The sequence below is a fragment of the Armigeres subalbatus genome, unplaced genomic scaffold (genome assembly GCF_024139115.2).
Source record: "Armigeres subalbatus isolate Guangzhou_Male unplaced genomic scaffold, GZ_Asu_2 Contig377, whole genome shotgun sequence".
Lineage (NCBI taxonomy): Eukaryota > Metazoa > Arthropoda > Insecta > Diptera > Culicidae > Armigeres > Armigeres subalbatus.
The window spans coordinates 98,623-118,311 of record NW_026943127.1 but is presented as its reverse complement, the minus strand read 5'-3'; the positions used below and the strand labels follow the sequence as shown (position 1 = coordinate 118,311).

The following is a 19,689-nucleotide window of genomic DNA, read 5'->3' as shown; positions in this document are numbered from 1 at the left end:
AACATTGAGAAAGCATTTTATAATGTTTGGATGGTGGTCTCGTCCATAAGTTGGTGCAGGCTTATGTTCCAAACTACATCACCGAAATTATAAGAAAAAACTTATCCTACCGAAAGTTCCGAGTTCACCTTCACCCATTCTTTTCCGGCATCGTCAATCTCCAAAACTACTTCCGCCTCCGGATTGCGTTATCCAAATGAACGGCTGTCCTGTTAAATGGTCAAAGAGGTTGATTATTTAGACATCGCCTTCAACAAAGCTGACCGTGCTCATACCGACAAACTGAAAAACAGGTCCATTGGATTACCGTCGTTCGGGGTGACATTGGGCCTTGGGGGTTAGATTGGGCCAAAAACGAAAAATGTTTCTACTCCTAATATCTCAGAAACTGTTACGAATTTTGATCAAAACTTCAAATGGTTCGAAATTATAGTAAAATTCACGTCTAGGAAACCACAAAATGAAATCCAAGAACTAATTGTGCTCGTACCATAATGCTTGGAATTTGAATGTAAAACTATTGATCGAATGAACCCGTATTAAAATAGTGTCAGTAATGCCCCACAAATCTATTACATAACCTAGTTTTTAGATCGATGGATGGTTATCATGTTACGATAATCTGTTGTTGTTTTATCGAATTTTATGAATATTTCTATAGCGGTTCTGGTTTTTCGTAGCAACGAGCAATGCACGCGAAAAGGGGTGAGATTGGGCCAAGCCTTTGGTTGATTTGCCATACATAGTTGGTAATAGCCGTAATGTAGGTAATTATTTTTTATGAACGCTTGAATCGTTGCATCGTCACCATTGAACTTTATTGTACTTGGCCCAATGTCATCCCCTGTGAGGGGTGAGAATGGGCCAATTTTAAACAACATATAACTTTGAAGAATTTCCCCAATTTATTATTTTTTCCCCACACAGTGATAAATTCATTGTTCAAGCTTGTACCAAACTAATTAAAACTTGATTCCAATGTTAACTACTAGAGCTTTGTAACAATTATTTGGAGCATACCACATTTTGGCCCAATGACACCCCCGTTGGCGGTACTAAAAGTCCTGTATCCGCTAATTTCCCGCCGATCATGATTTTCACAACGGAACAAAATAGCTGTGCTCAAAACAATCATGTCTCCGGTGACCTCAGCTGTTTAAGCTGATTTTTAAATCGCTACGTGGACATCGGCCTTATACTGAAAGAGTCCTCGATAAGTGAATACAAATAAAAGTTTTTCCCTTTTAAATATTGACGTAGGTACAAAACAAAACAAAACGTTTACTTTTGTCGCTTATTTTGCGTGCGCATCGATGAAATTTTGATTCACTATTCATTGATAACTATATTTTGAGGCGGCTTTAAACCCCAGTTGTGGAGGAGCGTTTGCAGCAAAAAAGTAGATTGCTTCCCTTTTTCCTAGTAAGATTAAACTTTACTTGAGCTTGAATGTTGAAACTACGAAAAATTTTATCATTTTACATATAGATAAGATATACTTGCGTTATACGCATAACTGTCCCATGTGCATAGGAATGCCAGCAAATATGAGACGAATATACAAAAAGAAATATGGGACGTTTTCCCTACGGCAATGTTTCAAAGATTATGAGAATTGAACGAATTTACGCATGAACAACTGAAAAGCTTTATTGTGACAACACCCGTACCGAATTGAGCTCAACGTATCCAAAAGCTTAACAATCTAGCGTTGGAAACGTCCCATCAGGCTCTTGATCTTGCTCTCGGCTGCACCCCAATCGAGCAAGCCACGCAGCTCGTAGTCCTTGAGCTGTTTTACGATGGCACTGGCATGTTCCTTTAGAATTGGCTTAATGTCCACCTTTTTATCATCTTTATACAAAGATGGTTGAACAGCCGGGGTATTTTGCGCGTGCTTGGTACGTAAAAATGGAGCCGTTGTTAGTGAAAAGATTACCTCTGTAAGATATAAAAAGTATTTTCAGATTAAATTTCGTTAAGAATGTTTTATACATACTCACCAAGGGCGCCATGCTTATACAATTCAACCTGTAGGTCAACTAGCGTCGGAACTGGTTTTTTGTAGTTCAGGCGCTGCAACAGCAGCGACAGTGTTTCATAATAAGTATAAATCAGCGCATCCTTCGATTCTTCTAGCACATCGTAAGCAGGTGAAGATGTGAGGAAATAGGTCAAATCAATGATTGGTGAACCAATCACACAGTTCTGATAATCTACCTGAAGTAAATTCACTGGTTATAAAACGTCACAATAAACCTAAATTGTAGCTCAGCATAACTCACAAAAATGGCATCGACCAGTTCATTGTTTTTGTACTTGTACATGATGTTATTTGTCCAAAAGTCTCCATGATTCAGCACTTTCAGCCCATAGAAATCACTACCGTATGAATCAATTGCCTTCTGTATGGTCTTAATCGGAAGTGTCTTAAGCTTTGTTGCAACATTGCTGTCTATGCCGAGTTCCGAAGCATTATCCACCACAGCCGTCAGGGCATCACTGAAATACTTCAGCTTGTCTTTATAATCAGCATGGAAAGTTCCTTTCGCAAACTTGGTATAGTCCTCAGGGTTCTGAAACAAACAAACAAAAAATACAATATGTGAAGTCAAAGAATTTAAACAAGGCGTGTTAAAATTGAATTGCTTCTTAAATTATGAGTTGGCTTTGTTGTGTTAATAAGATATTTCTAGTAGAAATTACAACAATGCCGCAACGGTAACAAAATCCGTAGACTAGATTGAGGCTGCCTCAATACTCCTGTTTTAGAGTAAGTTTTCCCAGTCTGCACACTATAGCATTTAGTTATTGCTGTAGACACTTTGAGAATATTTTATGCCGGATTTTGGTCACCATGTGTGTTGTGTTGTCTTCTCGAAGGCTTCTGATAGAGTTCCTCATCAGTTAGATGTAGACAAACAAAAGCAGGTAGGTTTCCCTAATTGGCTTACTAATTGGATTGCAATCTTCACAATCGTAACGCGTCCGTAAAAATCGGAACAGATATGTCGGATCCATTTCACATTACTTCAGGCGTTCCTCGAGGGAGTCATCTCGGGCTCTTTGTACTCTTCGTCAACGATCTATGCAACGAATTGAAGTCGTCTAAAACGTGCAAATTAACCGTATCGAGCGAGTACAGAAAGCGTCCATCAGATTCGCTCATACGATTCGCAATACAACAAAAGTTGAGGCGAGACAATTTTTCTAAAAATGGCAAATTATAATCGCTTGGTGACACGTCATGACAGTATAAAGTTTCCGTCGGTAGCAAAATCACTTAATAATGTGAAATTGATCCATCCGAAGCTCGTATGCTGTATCGCATGCTGATTGTTGGCTCATGCTGAGTGTGTCTAGTAAACGTGCTTTTCCGATTATATACTTTTTACAACGATAACTTATTTTGATTAAAAGGTCACTGTACTTTTCTTTTTCATATTTTGAATATTTTAGGCTGAGTTTTGGATATGAAAGAATAAATGCCATTTTGTTAAAAACATATTTCCCTGCTTTCTTGGAAAACATTTTTAAAAAAAAATAGGCAACTGCAGTTTCTCAAGTAGTTAATATAGTTCTCATATATACTGCCGCTAACCGCAAGTCGAGCACATCTTCATATGGGATCCATAAACATATGTGCTCGACTTTCGGTTAGCTGCGGTATAGTATCAATAGTTCAATATATTTAATAGATTAAAATAATCATCCATTTTCCAGAACAGAAAGGGATTATATGAAGTGAATAATTTAAAGCATTAGTCTAGTCGAGCATTATAACAGCGATGGTCACCAAAAATATATCGTTTGGGACAATTCTGTTCTAAACATTCATGAGGGGGGCAATATGCCCTAGCTAAGCAAACGCTGCTTTATTGTCTAATTTGTAACGCTATTCATGGGTATTTTTACATTATGCATCAGTTAAACAAGATAGCTAGTTGATGCCATTCAAAAATTGTCAAAAATCTCAATCATATTGATAATATTTACATTAAAAAAAATGGTGATATTCTGTTCCCGGAAAACTCATGAGGCTGGCAGCTCCTAGGGAATAAAGCACCACGCGTCGGCGAATCAGCATTCTGGTATGGATTGTGCGTGGAGACGCAAGTACGTGTAGATTAGTGCCACTAGGGCGTTTTGCCTCGCCAAAATGTTAGATGGTTTTTCAAAATGTGGAAATTTTCGGGTTTTCCGACCTTCCCATACACTATTTTGAAACATACATAATTTTAGACCTAATTTTCTACGGACATCTTAATGACGGTAAATATGAGAAAAACCACAAAAGGCGTTTTGCCTCAAAGGTAATTTGCTTATTCCTGGGTGTTGTCTTCGCAACATGGAGATTCATTACAATATTTGAAAACTTGATGTGCATTTGCACAGCATATGAAAGAATATATCGCAGGTAGGTACCCACTTTCCTTCGGTGGTAATTGAACCCACAATCTTCAGTACGCTTAACTGGTACTGTCTCCAACTAAGTTATAAAAGACCTCCGTCAGCATAAGCATCTTAGCTGGTACTGATGGGTCCAAATAGCCAACATCAGGCACATGATCCAACACTCGCAATCTATTTTCCGTATCAACTGTACTCAAACCAAGTACGAGTGGGTATTTAAATATTTAATAATGCATTGTGCAAATATCGTACCATAATCTTACCTCATCAATCAAAACAGCGCTTGCAGCATGGAAAAAGGCTAATTTTTCAATGGCCATCTTAGATTGCTCCAAATTTAATCCCAGCTGTTGATTCTCAACGCTATAGCCTCGTACGGTCAAGTCCTCCAACACCATCAAATTTGAAGGGACATCAGACGAGTAGATTAATCTGCAATTGTAAATTCATGTTAAAGTAATCAATGACATCCGGTAGCTTAGGGTAAATCTGGATATTTAATCAATCGCAACTCTATCTAGCCACGTTCGTACCCGGCGACTGTCTTGCATTGCCCATGGTCATAAAATTACACGGCGCCTGTAGCGAAACGAACACACTTCAATGCGATAGGGATAGATCATAACTTGTCAGAAGATTAGATTCGGCTAAACCAAGTTGTGACTGTAGATGAACCGTTTGTTGACGTAAAACAAAGTCAGCTGACCCTACGTATACTTACTGTGGAGCCAACTCAACAGCCCCACCAAGTTTGGAAATGACGGTCACCAGCTTGGGTAGAACATTTTTGTAGGCGAAGATTTCCTTATCAAACACATCGCTTTTCTTAAATTCTTCAGCAAGTTGTCCTTCGACGGGCTTGATCTTTGCAACAAATGTTATCGCATTTTCGACAGGATTCTCTCTGGATACATACCTGTAATGAACAATGAATATTGTCTGACTTGAAATTAAGTGTTTTTGAATAAGAAAAATACTCACTTCACCAGAATCCGATTCATGGATGATCTCGCGTACGGGTCGTTGATTTCGGCAGTCGCTGGCTCGACATCGTACGCCTTGATTTTGATCTCCGATTCTCCGAACTGTGACTGGATCAGGTTGGTCAGAAAAAGTGAGTTTACAAACTTCGTTTCTGGAGTTTTTGGCATTTTAATGGCGGCGAAGGAAGAGCGACACACGTATTAGGCCACAAACCAAAAGACACTGCGTTTGTCAATCACCTTATGCAGACTGATTCGGTAACAATTAGCCGATACTTCGGAAGGTGCAATAATCTTTCGCACAACATGACATATAATGCTGTATTGGTGGTTATAGTCCATGCCGTTATCAGAGGAGGGAAAGATAAAACCATTTTTCGGAGTTCTATATGAAGGTTGTTAGGCGTTTCGATTGGTTATCAATCTGTTTGGGTGATACTGTATTGATTCACGAGACAAAACGATTCAATGGACGTTGATTGCTTATTAGTACGTTATCAGAGTCACATCACAGTGACGATCTATCATTGGGATTTTTGGACACAAATGGAATTGATGCGATGGTGCGAACAGTTGCTCAATATGCTTTACAAATGAATTAGTGTTGAACTTAAATTTATAATAATTTTATAAAAAAGCACGTTGATAAAGAAAAAATGCTTCACAAATGGCCGGAGTTTTGTCAAATCGTACCAAGCGCCAACAAAAAATTCCCATTTTTGCCTTTCATTTAACATATTTAATTGATAACTAATCGTATCGAATATCCCTCAATACCATAACTGATGATATCCTACAACAAATGTAGGGGAGATGGGTTCAAACGGACAGGGGTTCCGTTTGAGCTAAATCGTTACAAATTTGGAGCCCTGTCAAGTGGATCTTATTTTTCATCCTGATTTACATTGTCATAAAATTCACAAAATCACAAAATCTTTTCCATTAAATTGACTTCAAGCCATCGTACTGATCCGATTTGAGACTCACGTGAGTGGCTTAGGTCCCTAATATTACATCGTTTACAATGTGAAATTGCGCGATTCCTTAGGGTGTCAATTTTACCCCCACCCTCCTACGTATGAATTGATATGAAATGATTCCTGTTTTCCTTTTACGAAAAAAATATCAGTCAAAAAGCTGATTGGTGCGAATTGACAGAACCCCGACCAAATTAAAGTACAATCGTTAATAACGAAGGTTTCGTGAGGTTTTTTTTGACTCGATGTGTACAAGTGTTACAACTTATCTATCATAATAGCATAGTAGTAGCATAGATGATTGTACAAATCGTGGATGAAGCTCAACTGAACAATCTACTGTATATTGTCGCAAATATATACTTGGAAATAGTTCCATACAGAAGCAGTTACATACCTGGCCACGTCCTTACAATCACGAAAGGATTAAAAGAAATGTTAGTTCAAAAACTACTAGTGAAGATACAGGGAACCTATACTACGTTCATAGATGTCTCAGGAAGGAAAATTGTTGATAGTGTGTTGGATGAATAATAGGGAGCATTATTCGATAAGGGTCTGTTCACAAATTACGTAACGCAAAATCCAACTTTTGACCCCTCCCCCTCGTAACAAAAAGTAACATTTTTGGTACCCCCTCCCTCCCCCATGTAACGCGTAACTGTGAAAAAAAAATTCCCTTCTCTGAAGCATTTGGGTTTTGGTATTTTTTAAACACTGTTAGAATAGGGACGGCACCTGATTAATAATCAAAGATATCAAGAATGCAGCTAGCAGAAACGAAAATAGAATTTGCGATCATAACCATTTACATAGTTTTGCGGAACTGTGGTGTCGAGAAATACAATATTCGCTTGGTAGTTTTACGCATATCAGTCCCGCTATGTTAGCATGCTTGATTTCGATCTATTTCGATAATGACTAATATACAATAACGATAAACAGCAATTACTTCAATCAGTGATTAAAAAAAGACATTCAAATAAATTTTTATTTGCGTTATGCGTAACATTTGGTAGTACCCACCCCCTCCCCCACCTTTTAGTGTAACAAAGTATAACGCAAGTTCGACCTCCCCCTCCCCCCAGAAGCGTTACGTAATTTGTGAACAGACCCTAAGCATTTGTCAATAAACATGTATAATGTAAAGTTCTTAAAAATGTTGTTAAAACGAAGACGCCAGTGGCGCCGGGAGTGGGTGGAACAGGTAGGACATGTCCTACGCATGAAATTTTCTGGGTGGGACAGTCAAAGCACTGTCTTACCCATGATTGTGGTAAAAACATATGAAGTCATTGGATGGCAAACATTTGTGTGTTAGCAGAAGGCGATATTAAAGTTAATCAGATTCCAAACAATAATCGTAGATGTTTTTGGGATCCTAAAGCAATAGACTACTGATTGTTGTTTTGGACTTCAGGCCCTTTAAAATCCCTAAAGCGCTCAAAGATGTCTAAGCTTCACTTCTTTCAAAGGTTTTACAGAGGTAAAATAGTTTTGGGCTGAAAGTCTCGCTAATAAAGACAAAAAAGGGAGCGTCAACAAATTACGTAACGCTTAGTCTCTTGCGGGGGAAGGGGGATTGAGTAAAGTGTGAAATTTTGAAATGTTCCATACAAAACCCATATCCGATCAAGCCAATTTTTTAATAGGAAACAATGGGACTGGATTTTCCGTCGAATGCAATCTATTTCAAACAAACCGGATCAAGATAAGTGTCTAAAAGATGAGTGGGTTTTTTTCGAACATACATACACACACGCACACACATACACACAGACAGACATCATCTTAATTCGTCGAGCTGAGTAGATTTGTATATAACACTATGGGTCTCCGGACCTTCTATCACAAAATCATCTTGGAAGTGAATATATAGCCTTTTCGTTACACCTTGCGTACGAGAAAGTGGTTATTTTCGTTACGAAGGATAGTTTTGTAGAGTATTTAAATCGATGTGCCTTTTTAATTAAATAAATAAACACCACGGTTTATTTTCACTGCGCGTAATGATGTACGGGTTTAACGTGCATATTCTTAAATTAACCCTCGGTACGATAATTTTAACTGCAACATCTTTTTGCTTGAGGGAAGTCAAGATACTTTCCAACCCATACTTTCATATTAAGGTAGCCTCACACCTCGGGAATTTGGTTCGCGAATTTTTCAAGGGTCGTTTACATATTATGCGATATCTGGCACGAATTATTCAAAATTGAGCACGGATAATCGCAATCCCGGCTCCATTTAAAATACACGGGACGCGGGGACCAAAATCCGGCGGAAGGTTTTCTCAAGGTGTAAGGTTACAGTTAAACCTCCATGAGTCGATGTTCTATGACTCGATATCGACTCATGGAAGCAAATTATTCCATACTAAAAAATATTTTCTGGGTTACTGTGATGGTCCCTCCAAAGAGCTTTCCAAGGATTTTCTATTCTACATCTCGATATTTCTATGAGTCGATGGTCCCTTCAATATCGACTCATGGAGGTTTGACTGTAGTTTTACCGGCAATATCAATTTTTTCCAGAAAAAAAGTACAAACACTCATTTAAATATATTATCTTGTCTGTTTTCAAATGGCTGTGGGTTTATTTTGGTTCATTTGTATGGATTTGAAAATCGGATTAACTATAGAGAAATATTTCGCGAAGATTTACTATAAATTGAAAATATATCATATTAAGAGTAGGGAGATTATTATCATATTAAGGGTAGAGAGAACAGGGTGCAAAATGTTGCCAAAGCAGATTCGATAGATACGGGGAATTGACTGATATCCCATCGTTATTTGCTGGTTATAGAACAACTTCTCGCAAGGGCAGCTGTTGTATAATTGGTAATACGTCCGTGTACTTAATGGAATAGTGTGGGTTCAAGTCCCACCGGCAGCCGAATCTTTTTTCGCAATATCTCATAAAAACACCTTAAAATGGCAAACTTAACTATGTGTATCAAAACTAAACATCTTTTCCAAAAAAAAAAAAAAATGAAAAGGATGATTTGCTTTAGATTTTTATAAGCTATTTTAAAAAGCGACATCTTCCGTGCCCATTTATCTAATAACTTTACTTTCCTCCTCTGTATTTCCAGCCCAGTTCACCCATTAATACTTCACAAAACATATTCGACCTGCGAAATTCTCATAAATTTCCAAGTTATGCGACATTTGAGCGCTATCGATCAAAATTGGCCGACGGTAAAATTTTCGCAATTTGATTTGTTTTAGCAATCGCTCCTTCAACCTTCAGTCGGTCATCTTAAAGTCATCAGCTACCGCCTCTTTTCTAATATTAATTCTAGAGTGATGATTTTTTGTCACGGTATTTAGTACTGAACATTACCTTCGTTTTCCCTTTTTTCATAAATTGATTCAGATAATCACAAGTTTGACAGAACCAATTAAAATTACCAAAATTTCGGGGTATAGTGATATGGTACTACTATATGGTACAGATGTCAAGTTATTCCCGAGTTGGTACCCCTATAATTAATTGTTTCGAATAATCCAGCAACAAACCACGTAGTAGTGATCTATATTCTCAGCACCCAGCCCCGTAGTGCTTGAGTATATACGAGCCTATACCAAAATAACTAATGAGTAATGCAATTGTGTTATAATAAAAAAAATAAATAAAATTAGGTTTATCTTTAACCTTTTACGCCATAATCGAGAAATGTTCCCGATATAAGAAAGTTTAACAGAACCACCTGAACCAATTTTTCGGGGTACACTGACAATGTACTGGAGACGTCAAGTTGCTCACGGGTTGGTTGAAAATGCCCAATTTTTACGTTACGTAATTAATGGATCTTCCCAAAGGTAAAATAGAAACTGTTATTTATTTTTTTATTAAATCTGCAAATGCGATTAATTTTTTTTAAGTTATGATGAAGCACGATTGAATTGATTATTAGAAGCCCACGGAAAAAGTCTTCTTCAAACCTCTATTGAAACAGAAACATACCAAAGACCGCTCTAAATCTGATCCGTAAGGGATTCTGAGCTCTCAAAACAGATTCTTTGACAATCATCCGATTTTTTGGAAGTTTGCTTTGGATCGCTTGATCTAGGATGTAATATGAAATCCTAGTAGTCGATTTTTTTTTAATTTCTGTGAACCGTGACTTCTTCTATAAAAATATATAAATATTCCAGCCCAAGCCCTGATTATTTTTAGAATTGATTATATTGCAAGCATAATTTTTCCATATTGAAATGGATTTCATATCAACATGGAACAGTTATGCTTTCAGCGGCAGTATAGGTAGAATGTGCATCGATTTCTCAATACCAGAACTGTTGCTCAAATCGGAAACATGCTCGGTGGTCTAGTGGCTATCGTTTTTGAGCAGGAGGTCATGGGTTTGATCACATACTCGCCTCTTTTCCTATTCTGTATGCCTTAGTTCTTCCTGTGTTTCACGTTCTACTAAAACGATTCCTATCGTTACTGTTTCCACACTAACAGTTCCTAAGCATCCCGTGGCACCGATGAGTATAGGTGTCCCAACTAACCTTGCTTTTCCCTCCAGCATTCACAAGAACGTGGTCAGAACAGATCTCGACTGTTGAAGAGTGCCTTGCTCCAGTGATTAGTCCAAAACCGTTATTTGTGTTAACCCTTTATAAGGCAGACTAATCTGAACTACGGCATACAAAAAACAAGGCAGGCTCATCACGTATGTAAACATTCAGTTTGAATGTAAACATGTGACGTCACTGCTATCTTCGCACAAGCTGGACCGAGACGATGCTCTACACTGTGCCACTAAAGTACTCTTTAATGGGTAAAAAAGTGCCCATTATGAAGTTAAATAGTTCAACTCATTAAAAGAGTAAACAGCGTTTACTCATTAATGGGTAAACTGCTTGTACGTCAGATCAGCGGGTGATTTTTACCCATTATCCGAAAATATATTTGCCAGAAAATGTGTAAAAATCACTCTTTATTATTCTAACAATGCGTTTTCGGGAATTTGAAACTAATAATTAAGTTATTAATAGGTAGACTCGGGTAGGCATGTCCATTAATAGTAAACCAAAATAGGGTATTATTTATTCAATGAACGTAAATGCACATAAAAACTTAAACAAATCACGAGTGGTTCCGGTGACTCCAAACTTTACATTCTCTATTCGTAGTCTTCTGATTTACTGATACGCATGGTCAGACTGCTTCCGTCGACGGAATCCACAGGTTATTATATTCTGAAGTACGGGCTTTGTAGTTCTCGGCAAAACAGGATCAGCGAAGCTCTAACCGAGTCTTCGACTTATGACTGCATTCTGCACCGAACTGCGGAGCACAATTTTTAGCAGCTGCACCCGGATCCAATACTGGAATCGAAAGCATTCCTTAATAAAGCCAAGCGTCTTCGGCTTCTCGATATCCGGTACATCACCTGCAGCTGGCTTCGGAAACAACGCTGGAATTGAAGCCAGCAACCGTCTTCCGCTTTCCAATCTCCGGAACACCAGCAGCGCTCTCAGGAATCAGTGCCAAAATCAAAGGTTCACTGAAGAAGTTGATTGCTGATAAAATACTCGATCGTTGAGCTAAAATACACGTAATTTATTGGATATTTATTAAAAATAACAGTAATTAATGTAAGAATTCTTATACCGCTTCGGTCATCTTTGCTTGTTTGTTTATAAATTTCAACTTTATTTTCACTCTTTAATGAGTAGAAACATGGAACTTGAAAATGGGCACAAAATACACATTACCAAAAAAATAAAGGTACTCATTATTCTGACAGTTCCATATATCGAAAAATAATGGGTGGATTTTACCCTTTAAAGAGTATTGCTGGGTTTACAGTGTATACCGTAAATCTGAACACTACATTAACAAAAACAACAGTAGGACACAATGTTGACATGGTATTAAACTCAAATGTTTGTTTGTTATACATTAAACAGTTGAGAAACATTGAAAAATTGGTGGCAATATAGTTGTCACTGCCCGGCAAGCAGGACAACATTTGTGGCAATATAGTTGCCACTGCCTTGCAAGTGGGAAAACAGGCAACAACAAAAATAAATAGAACATTTTTTAAAATTAGGTTTTACGTAAAAACAGTCAAAATGTCTAATAGCCATTTCGATTCCAGATTTGGTTTAATTGACCCAAAAAAGTCCGTTTGTTCCGTCAAACCACTGACCTAGCCACGACAGATTTTGATTTTTTTTTCTATCAGAATACATCCGATTGCGATTCCTCATCTTACTCATCTTTCTCAAGACTTGCATCTCATTAAATAAACTACGTCCAGTGGGATCTTTAAACCTTTAATATTACATGTTTTGCATGTTCTATGAAGTTCAAGATAATATTAAAAGACGCCAGTTGGTGACTGTTGCGACTTTTTTTTTTAATCTTTCGTTTATTTGGAAGGCTCATTTGCCGTGAAGCGTTACGGAGCCGAAATCAAGTTTAACAATACATTTCTCGATTCTTATACATAGTGTTAGTTTTGAGGAACCGAAAGGAAAGGATTTTAGGGTGCTTAAGTAATTACGATGCTGATGTTCACAAAGTTGACATTCCTCGCATTTTTACATCTGTAACGGGACAAACAAACTTTTTTTGGGAGACAACGACGAGAGGAAGACATACGGAAGGGATTAACGACAGACATGGAAATGTACAACAAGAGGAAGACATTCGATATGGGGTACGACAGACAAGGGAATGGGCAGACAATGATTACAGTTTTACATCAGCAACTTTCAAAAATTGGTGGACCAGGGACATGTACTCGAGATCAAGGCCCGACAACACTTCCCTAATAGGCTTTGGTTGTTTTCCTCGGACCCGGAAATGTTTAGTTAGCGCAGATCTGGGGCCATGATGCTTCTCGCACGCCCACACGTGCTCGTGATCGATGTACTGATAATCCTCGCCGCAAACACAGAGATTACCTTCCAAGAGCCCCACTTTGAAAAGATGTGCATTTGAAGTGTAGTGATTGGACATTAGACGACACATGGTACGAATGAAGTCTCGTCTTTTTTGAACCATGAACGCTTTGACGCCTGCGGGCGAATTGAATACAGCCAACTCCCAACTACCCAACTCTCCATTTGTCCATTTCTGTTGCCAGCTGTTCAAGGTTTCCAATGTGAAAAATTCATCGAAAGTGATTTTCCGATCGTGAATATCACCTTCCACAGCGCCCACCTTAGCCAAAGAGCCCGTTTTCTCATTTCCCGGGATCGAGCAATGAGAAGGGACCCAAGCCATGGTGATTGTGTAAGACCGTTGTGATAAGGCACTCAAAGCTTTCCGTATCCCATTCAGAAGATACGCTGAGTGCTGAACCGGTTTCATTGACCGAACAGCCTCCAAGGAACTTAGATTGTCGGTGAAGATGAAAAAGTGGTCAGGAGGTAGGGATGCGATTTGCTCGAGTGAATGGTGTATAGCTGCTAGCTCAGCAGTATACACGGAACAAGGCTCTTTGAGCTTAAAGTAGGCGCTATGAAAAACGTTGAAAACACCGAAACCAGTGGAATCATCAATTTTGGACCCGTCTGTAAAAAAGCTTCTCTCCTCACTGGCGTGCCCGTATTTGCTTGCAAATAATGGAGGTATGACCTCCGCACACAGAAAGTCTGGTATTCCATGAACCTCCTACTTCATGGACAGATCAAAAGTAACAGAGGAACTGTAAGAGTTTAAGAAGTTAGCACAATTGGTATCTACCGAAGAAGGGCTTACCTCCAGCGTTATGTACCAGTGATAAATACTCATGAATCGAGATTGAGGGTTTTGTTCGAGCAGCTTCTCGAAGTTGTCAATGACCAATGGATTGAGAACCTCACAGCGGATGAGGAACCGGAGCGATAATTCCGCGAAACGATCTGTTAGTGGCAGTACTCCCGCAAGTACTTCCAAGCTCATCGTATGTGTCGAATTCATACGTCCTAACGCGATACGGAGACAGCGGTACTGAATCCTTTGAAGCTTCAGCATGTGTGTTTTAGCCGTGGACTGGAAGCAGAAACTACCGTATTCAAGGACCGAAAAAATGGTTGTTCTATTCAACGTCATAAGAACTTCGGGATGCGCTCCCCACCATGTTCTGGTTATTGATGGCATGAAGTTGATCAGTTTCTGGCATTTTTGTGTCAGAAACACAATGTGCTTCCCGAAGGTACATTTCGAGTCGAACCAGACCCCGAGGTATTTAGAACACCCATCTAAATACCCATCAGTTGGAGCGGGAACTTTGCCGGCTTATGTTTTTTTGAAAAGACAACCATCTCAGTTTTCTCCGGAGAGAATTCGATACCCAGCTTCGTAGCCCAAGTGGACAAATTGTCCAGAGTATCTTGCAACGGTCCTTGCAGATCAACTGCGGTTGGCCCCGAAACGGATACAACACAATCATCTGCAAGCTGCCTTAACGAGCAATTTGGCATGAGACATTCATCAATGTCTCTGACGTAAAAATTGTAAAGAAGGGGGCTTAAACATGAGTCCTGGGGGAGACCCATGTAGCTAATTCGGGAAGTTGCCGAGTCACCATGAGAAAAACTCATACGCTTCTTCTCATAAAAATTGTACAAATAATTGTTTAAAATTGGTGAAAGTCCACACGAGTGGAGTTTGTCGGATAAGACATCAACGCAAACTGAATCAAAAGCCCCCTTAATGTCCAAAAACACTGAGCCCATTTGCTCTTTTTTAGCGAAAGTAAGCTGAATTTCTGAAGAAAGCAACGCAAGACAGTCGTTCGTTCTCTTGCCCCTGCGGAAACCAAATTGTGTATCTGACAAAAAACTATTCGATTCAACCCATTTGTCTAGCCGGAAGACAATCATCTTCTCCAACAACTTCCGAAGACACGACAGCATCGCGATGGGGCGATACGAATTATAATCCGACGCGGGTTTTCCGGGCTTCTGGATGGCTATCACCCTCACTTGCCTCCAATCATCCGGAACAATGTTGCACTCCAGAAACTGGTTGAACAGGCTCAATAAGCGCCTCTTCGCGACGTCTGGGAGGTTTTTGAGCAAATTGAACCTGATTCTATCCATCCCTGGAGCGGAATTGTTACATGAAAGGAGAGCAAGTGAGAATTCAATCATCGAAAAGGGACGATCCATATCATCCCTGTCAGCAAAAGCATCACGTAGCTCTTGCCTCACCGGTACCGAATCCGGACAAACTTTCTTTGCGAAGTCGAGTATCCACCGCGAAGAGCTTTCACGATCTTCGTTTACGGACGACGCGTTGCGCATTCTTCTCCCGACGGTCCACAGAGTTTTCATTGAAGTCTCGCGCGATAAACCTTCAACAAAAGTGCGCCAATATCCGCGCTTCTTTGACCAGTTTCTTGAACTGGATTTCGAGCGCGGTGTATCGTTTGTGAAGAACGATCGCCCCGTGTTTCCGAAATTCTTTGAACGCGGCGGATTTCTCGCGATAAAGTTGCGTACACTCGATGCCCCACCACGGACTGTAGGGTTTCCTACGAACCGAAGCTCCTGGCACCGGCCGACGTTGTGCCTGAAGAGCGCTTCGACAGCTTCGGTGTCAGACATCGGCGCAAGATCGACTCTATAGAAGGAGTGCTGTTTTTTGATCCCTAAAAGCACCCCTCCATATCGATTTGCCCGATCGCGGCGGAGTATGTTGAAATCAGGAAAATGAAGGTTCACATCTGGTGTTAGCCATGTTTCACATAAAGCAAAAGCATCGCATTGTAATTTGTTAACTAAAAATTTAAAAATATCTAATTTTGGAAGAATACTTCGACAGTTCCACTGTAGAATCGAAATCATGTTACCCTTATTGACTAAGTTAGCCATCGAAGGATAAAAATGACTCGAGGAGGGGCATTTTCGAAGCCAGCTGCTTCAGGAGAGAAGTCAGAATAGGAAGAACAGTTTTGACCATGTTCTTCACGGGGTCGGAAGCATAAAAAAAGTTGAGGATGAGCTCCACGATGCCAGAAAGTGTGAACATTGGAGCGCTCGGGAGTTCTTCTGCTCGCTCTGTATGCTCTCTTTCTGGCTGAGAAATCGCAAAAAATGGGGCATCTGGGATTTTAGATGTTCCCGGAAGCGGTGGAAACTCCCGATGTGAAACCACAAAGGTTGAACGTTTTTGAGTATTTCCACCCGCTTTGAATTTGACCATGTTGGATTGGGGCTCACTTTGAGGCTGTTTTCTAGGCTTTTTTGAGGGTCGCTGGCTCTGTTTTATTCTCTTCCTCGTTGAGCCATTGAAAACAAAGGGAACCCCATTTCCAACCTCGGAGTCTGAGCTACCTTGATCGTCCAAAGGAAGAGACGAGTAGATGGTGTCAGAAACGAGTGGAGGAGCGGCCTTCCTCAACATTTCGGCGTAACTTCGCCGAGAACGCTGCTGTAGAGACCGCTTCTGGTGTATTCGCTGCTGTATGTACGTTGGGCAAGCTTCAAGAGCATGTGGAGGGCTTTCGTTACAATAGACACATTTCGGTGCCGTCTTGCACGCGCCCTCCAAATGCTTCTCTCCGCATGATGCACAGCGAGGTTTATTGCAGCAGTACTGAGCGGTGTGGCCCAGCTGCTTGCAATTAACACAATTCATCACCTTCGGTACATACAGCCGAACAGGTAGACGAAGTTTGCCAATCACTACGTAGTCAGGCAGTGCGGACCCGGAAAAAGTGACGCAGAAAGAGTCAGACTGGGAATAACTCCGCTTCTCTCCCTCCTGCGACACCGAATACATTTGTTTGCAAACCAGTATCGCAACAGGAGGCAAAGAAACGTTCTTGAAACGACCGAAATCTTGTTTCAAATCGTCGCATGTCATACTTCCCTTCGTCACCACCCCCGCGATCTCACACACTGCTGACGGTAAATACACCCTATATTCGAGAGTGAAAAGCTCACAGGTGGCAATCTCGTTGGCCTGTTTGCGATCACTGACCGTGACACGGAGTTTACTGGACCCAACCATGTCAATGGTCGTGACAGACGAAAATCGCTTTTCCAGATCTTTGCTAATCTGGCTGATATTCAAACGTCACTGCGCAGAGTGGGATTTCATGATTCCAGCCAGGTTCAGTAGTGGTTCGAAATCATCGTCAGACCCACTATAGGGGTAGATTTTTCTTAATCCACTCCAAAGTTAAAAATATTATTGACCCAACAAGATCTAGCAACACCTAGATCTAGCAAAACCAATGAGTTTATTCTTACTAATAAACTGTCAACATTGTAGCACCCCACCATACACAGCACTTTTATTCTGAAAATTTCAATTTTTCAACTGCCTCGAATTTGTCATCACAGATACAAATCATGGTGAGTGGCTAACGGTGTCCTCCCTTGAGCCTTTTCTTACAGTGGACTTCTGTTTCGACTTGTGGATGATTAGTCCAATCTACTTAACTTCTTTCATCTTCCATAAGTTGGCTTTTTTCATCTTATCGAAGTTACGTGCCATAATCGCAATATGGTTGGCGGAAAAATCGTAAAAAATCATACCATTCGTGTCAATCACTGCGCTTTGTATTACCACCTCCAAGGTGATGGCAAGTAGCAGACACGAAAGATCATCACTACGCACTTCACCCGATCCATCGTCGCTTAGCAGACCGTATCAGTTTATCCGGAAATCCATGTTCGTGCATTAACTGCCCCAGCTGGTCTCGATTAATGTTACCATATGCTATGATATGAAGATCAAGTATCAATAACAACAGAACATATTTCGTGTCTATGACATCCTATTTCTACAATACTTGTCTACTGATTTAAAAAACCCTTTTGAGGCACCAGTTTTTGTAACATTGATCAATCTGTTCATAGTACTATTCAGGGCACGGCACCATCCTATATGGTGATGATTAACAACTATCTACTCACACAAATAACTTCTATTTTTGTTTCAACAAAATTAGAAATTACTTTTCAATTTTTTTTATATTCCACAGCAAAAGATGAAAACATTCGGCGTATCATGAAAGAAATAGAGCATCTATCGGACGATTCAAATAAGTTAACGCAAATATTTGATCTGGCTGCAAGTCTGAGGTAAGCAATATTTTATATTATTCTCCTGAAACGTTTTTAGGTAGGGAATTAGAACTACTGCGTCCATTGATTAGACTGTTCTAGTCTATGTTCTAGACTGTTCTATGACTCTAGACCAACATTTGAAACGAGCGTAACAGCCAAAATTTATTCCTTCTGATTCTTTGTCTACATATATATGTAGACGAACAATCAGAACGAATATTTTTTTGCTGCAACCTCCTTTTCAAATGTTGGTCTAAAAGTAAAATGTTAATGTACCAATGGGTTAATGGACCAATGGGTCGTCGAAATGAAATAAAAAGTTATTGAACCTTAGTTATAATTTATAACGGATTATTTTTATTAATAATTTTTCTTGATTTAATCCAAATTGTTGATAATTATGTGCATTATGCTTCACCTTACCAGTCCATTTCATTTTCTAGTTAGTATATTACTTGTTTTCCTTTATAATGTGATTTTTTATTCAAAAATAAGTTCATCACCCAGTTTGGCGTAACGTTCAATGGAACTGACTCATTTAAAGAAATTAAATAATATTTCCAACTACCTATTACTAATTTATTCGAATCAGATGTCCTCATCAACTGCTTGAAGAGTCTATTCGTGATCTACAGCGAGAGGTTCAACGGCAACTATCCGAAAGGCAAACAAACGATGCTCAATTGAACGTACTGGAACTAATGTTAAATTCATCGTAAGTAGTGAAGCCATAACCCGAAGCAACAGAGAAATGATTTTCTTTTCCCACAGGGGTGGCATTCAGAACATGACGGTCTTGTTTTCCAAACCAGACAAGCGGTCTCAGTGGGAGGAGGCATTCACTGAGGCAAAGCAGAAGTTGGCGAGCGCCCCGGAACGTTTTCAGATTCCAGAGTTTGTGGTGTCGGTACCCATTAGAAAAACCAGAGCCGGCCTTCAGTTCACTTGTGCCTCTCCGACGCTCGGCATCCAGCGAGATGTTTGGGTGTGTAATAGCGATGGATACGTGGGCCAGGTATGTGTTCTGAGCCTGGTGCCGGAACCAACTGTCACCAGTTGCAATGGCGTTTGTAACGCACGAATACTGTGTGTCGCATCCGTTCCTGCGTCCGATGATTGGTAAGCTTTGGATCATTTGTAATAATTCTACGAGTGGAGTGAGGTGAGTCGATTTTGTCTATCCTTACGTGAGTCGACCTACAATTCAAATGAAAGCATACGACTTTCCTCACTTCATTCGAGCAGTCTCACGTCATTATGCTCGTAGAATAAGCACAATTA

General features: G+C 39.8%; 2 protein-coding genes across 2 annotated transcripts in view; one reads left to right on the top strand and one right to left on the bottom strand.

Moving 5' to 3' along the window:
• Positions 1 to 19,689, top strand: part of LOC134204059 (uncharacterized) — a 249,619-nt gene that overhangs the window by 216,214 nt on the left and 13,716 nt on the right. Inside the window, 3 exon segments of the mRNA XM_062678883.1 lie at positions 18,324 to 18,423; positions 19,001 to 19,123; positions 19,180 to 19,527. Coding sequence (XP_062534867.1) covers positions 18,324 to 18,423; positions 19,001 to 19,123; positions 19,180 to 19,527 — 571 coding nt within the window.
• Positions 1,625 to 10,993, bottom strand: LOC134204056 (uncharacterized). The gene is made up of 7 exons (XM_062678880.1): positions 10,897 to 10,993; positions 5,395 to 5,781; positions 5,135 to 5,329; positions 4,677 to 4,845; positions 2,286 to 2,576; positions 2,004 to 2,220; positions 1,625 to 1,941 (listed from the first exon to the last, which is right to left on the bottom strand). The coding sequence occupies exons 2-7, from the start codon at positions 5,562 to 5,564 to the stop codon at positions 1,706 to 1,708; spliced, it is 1,278 nt and encodes a 425-aa protein (XP_062534864.1). The 5' UTR covers positions 5,565 to 5,781; positions 10,897 to 10,993; the 3' UTR covers positions 1,625 to 1,705.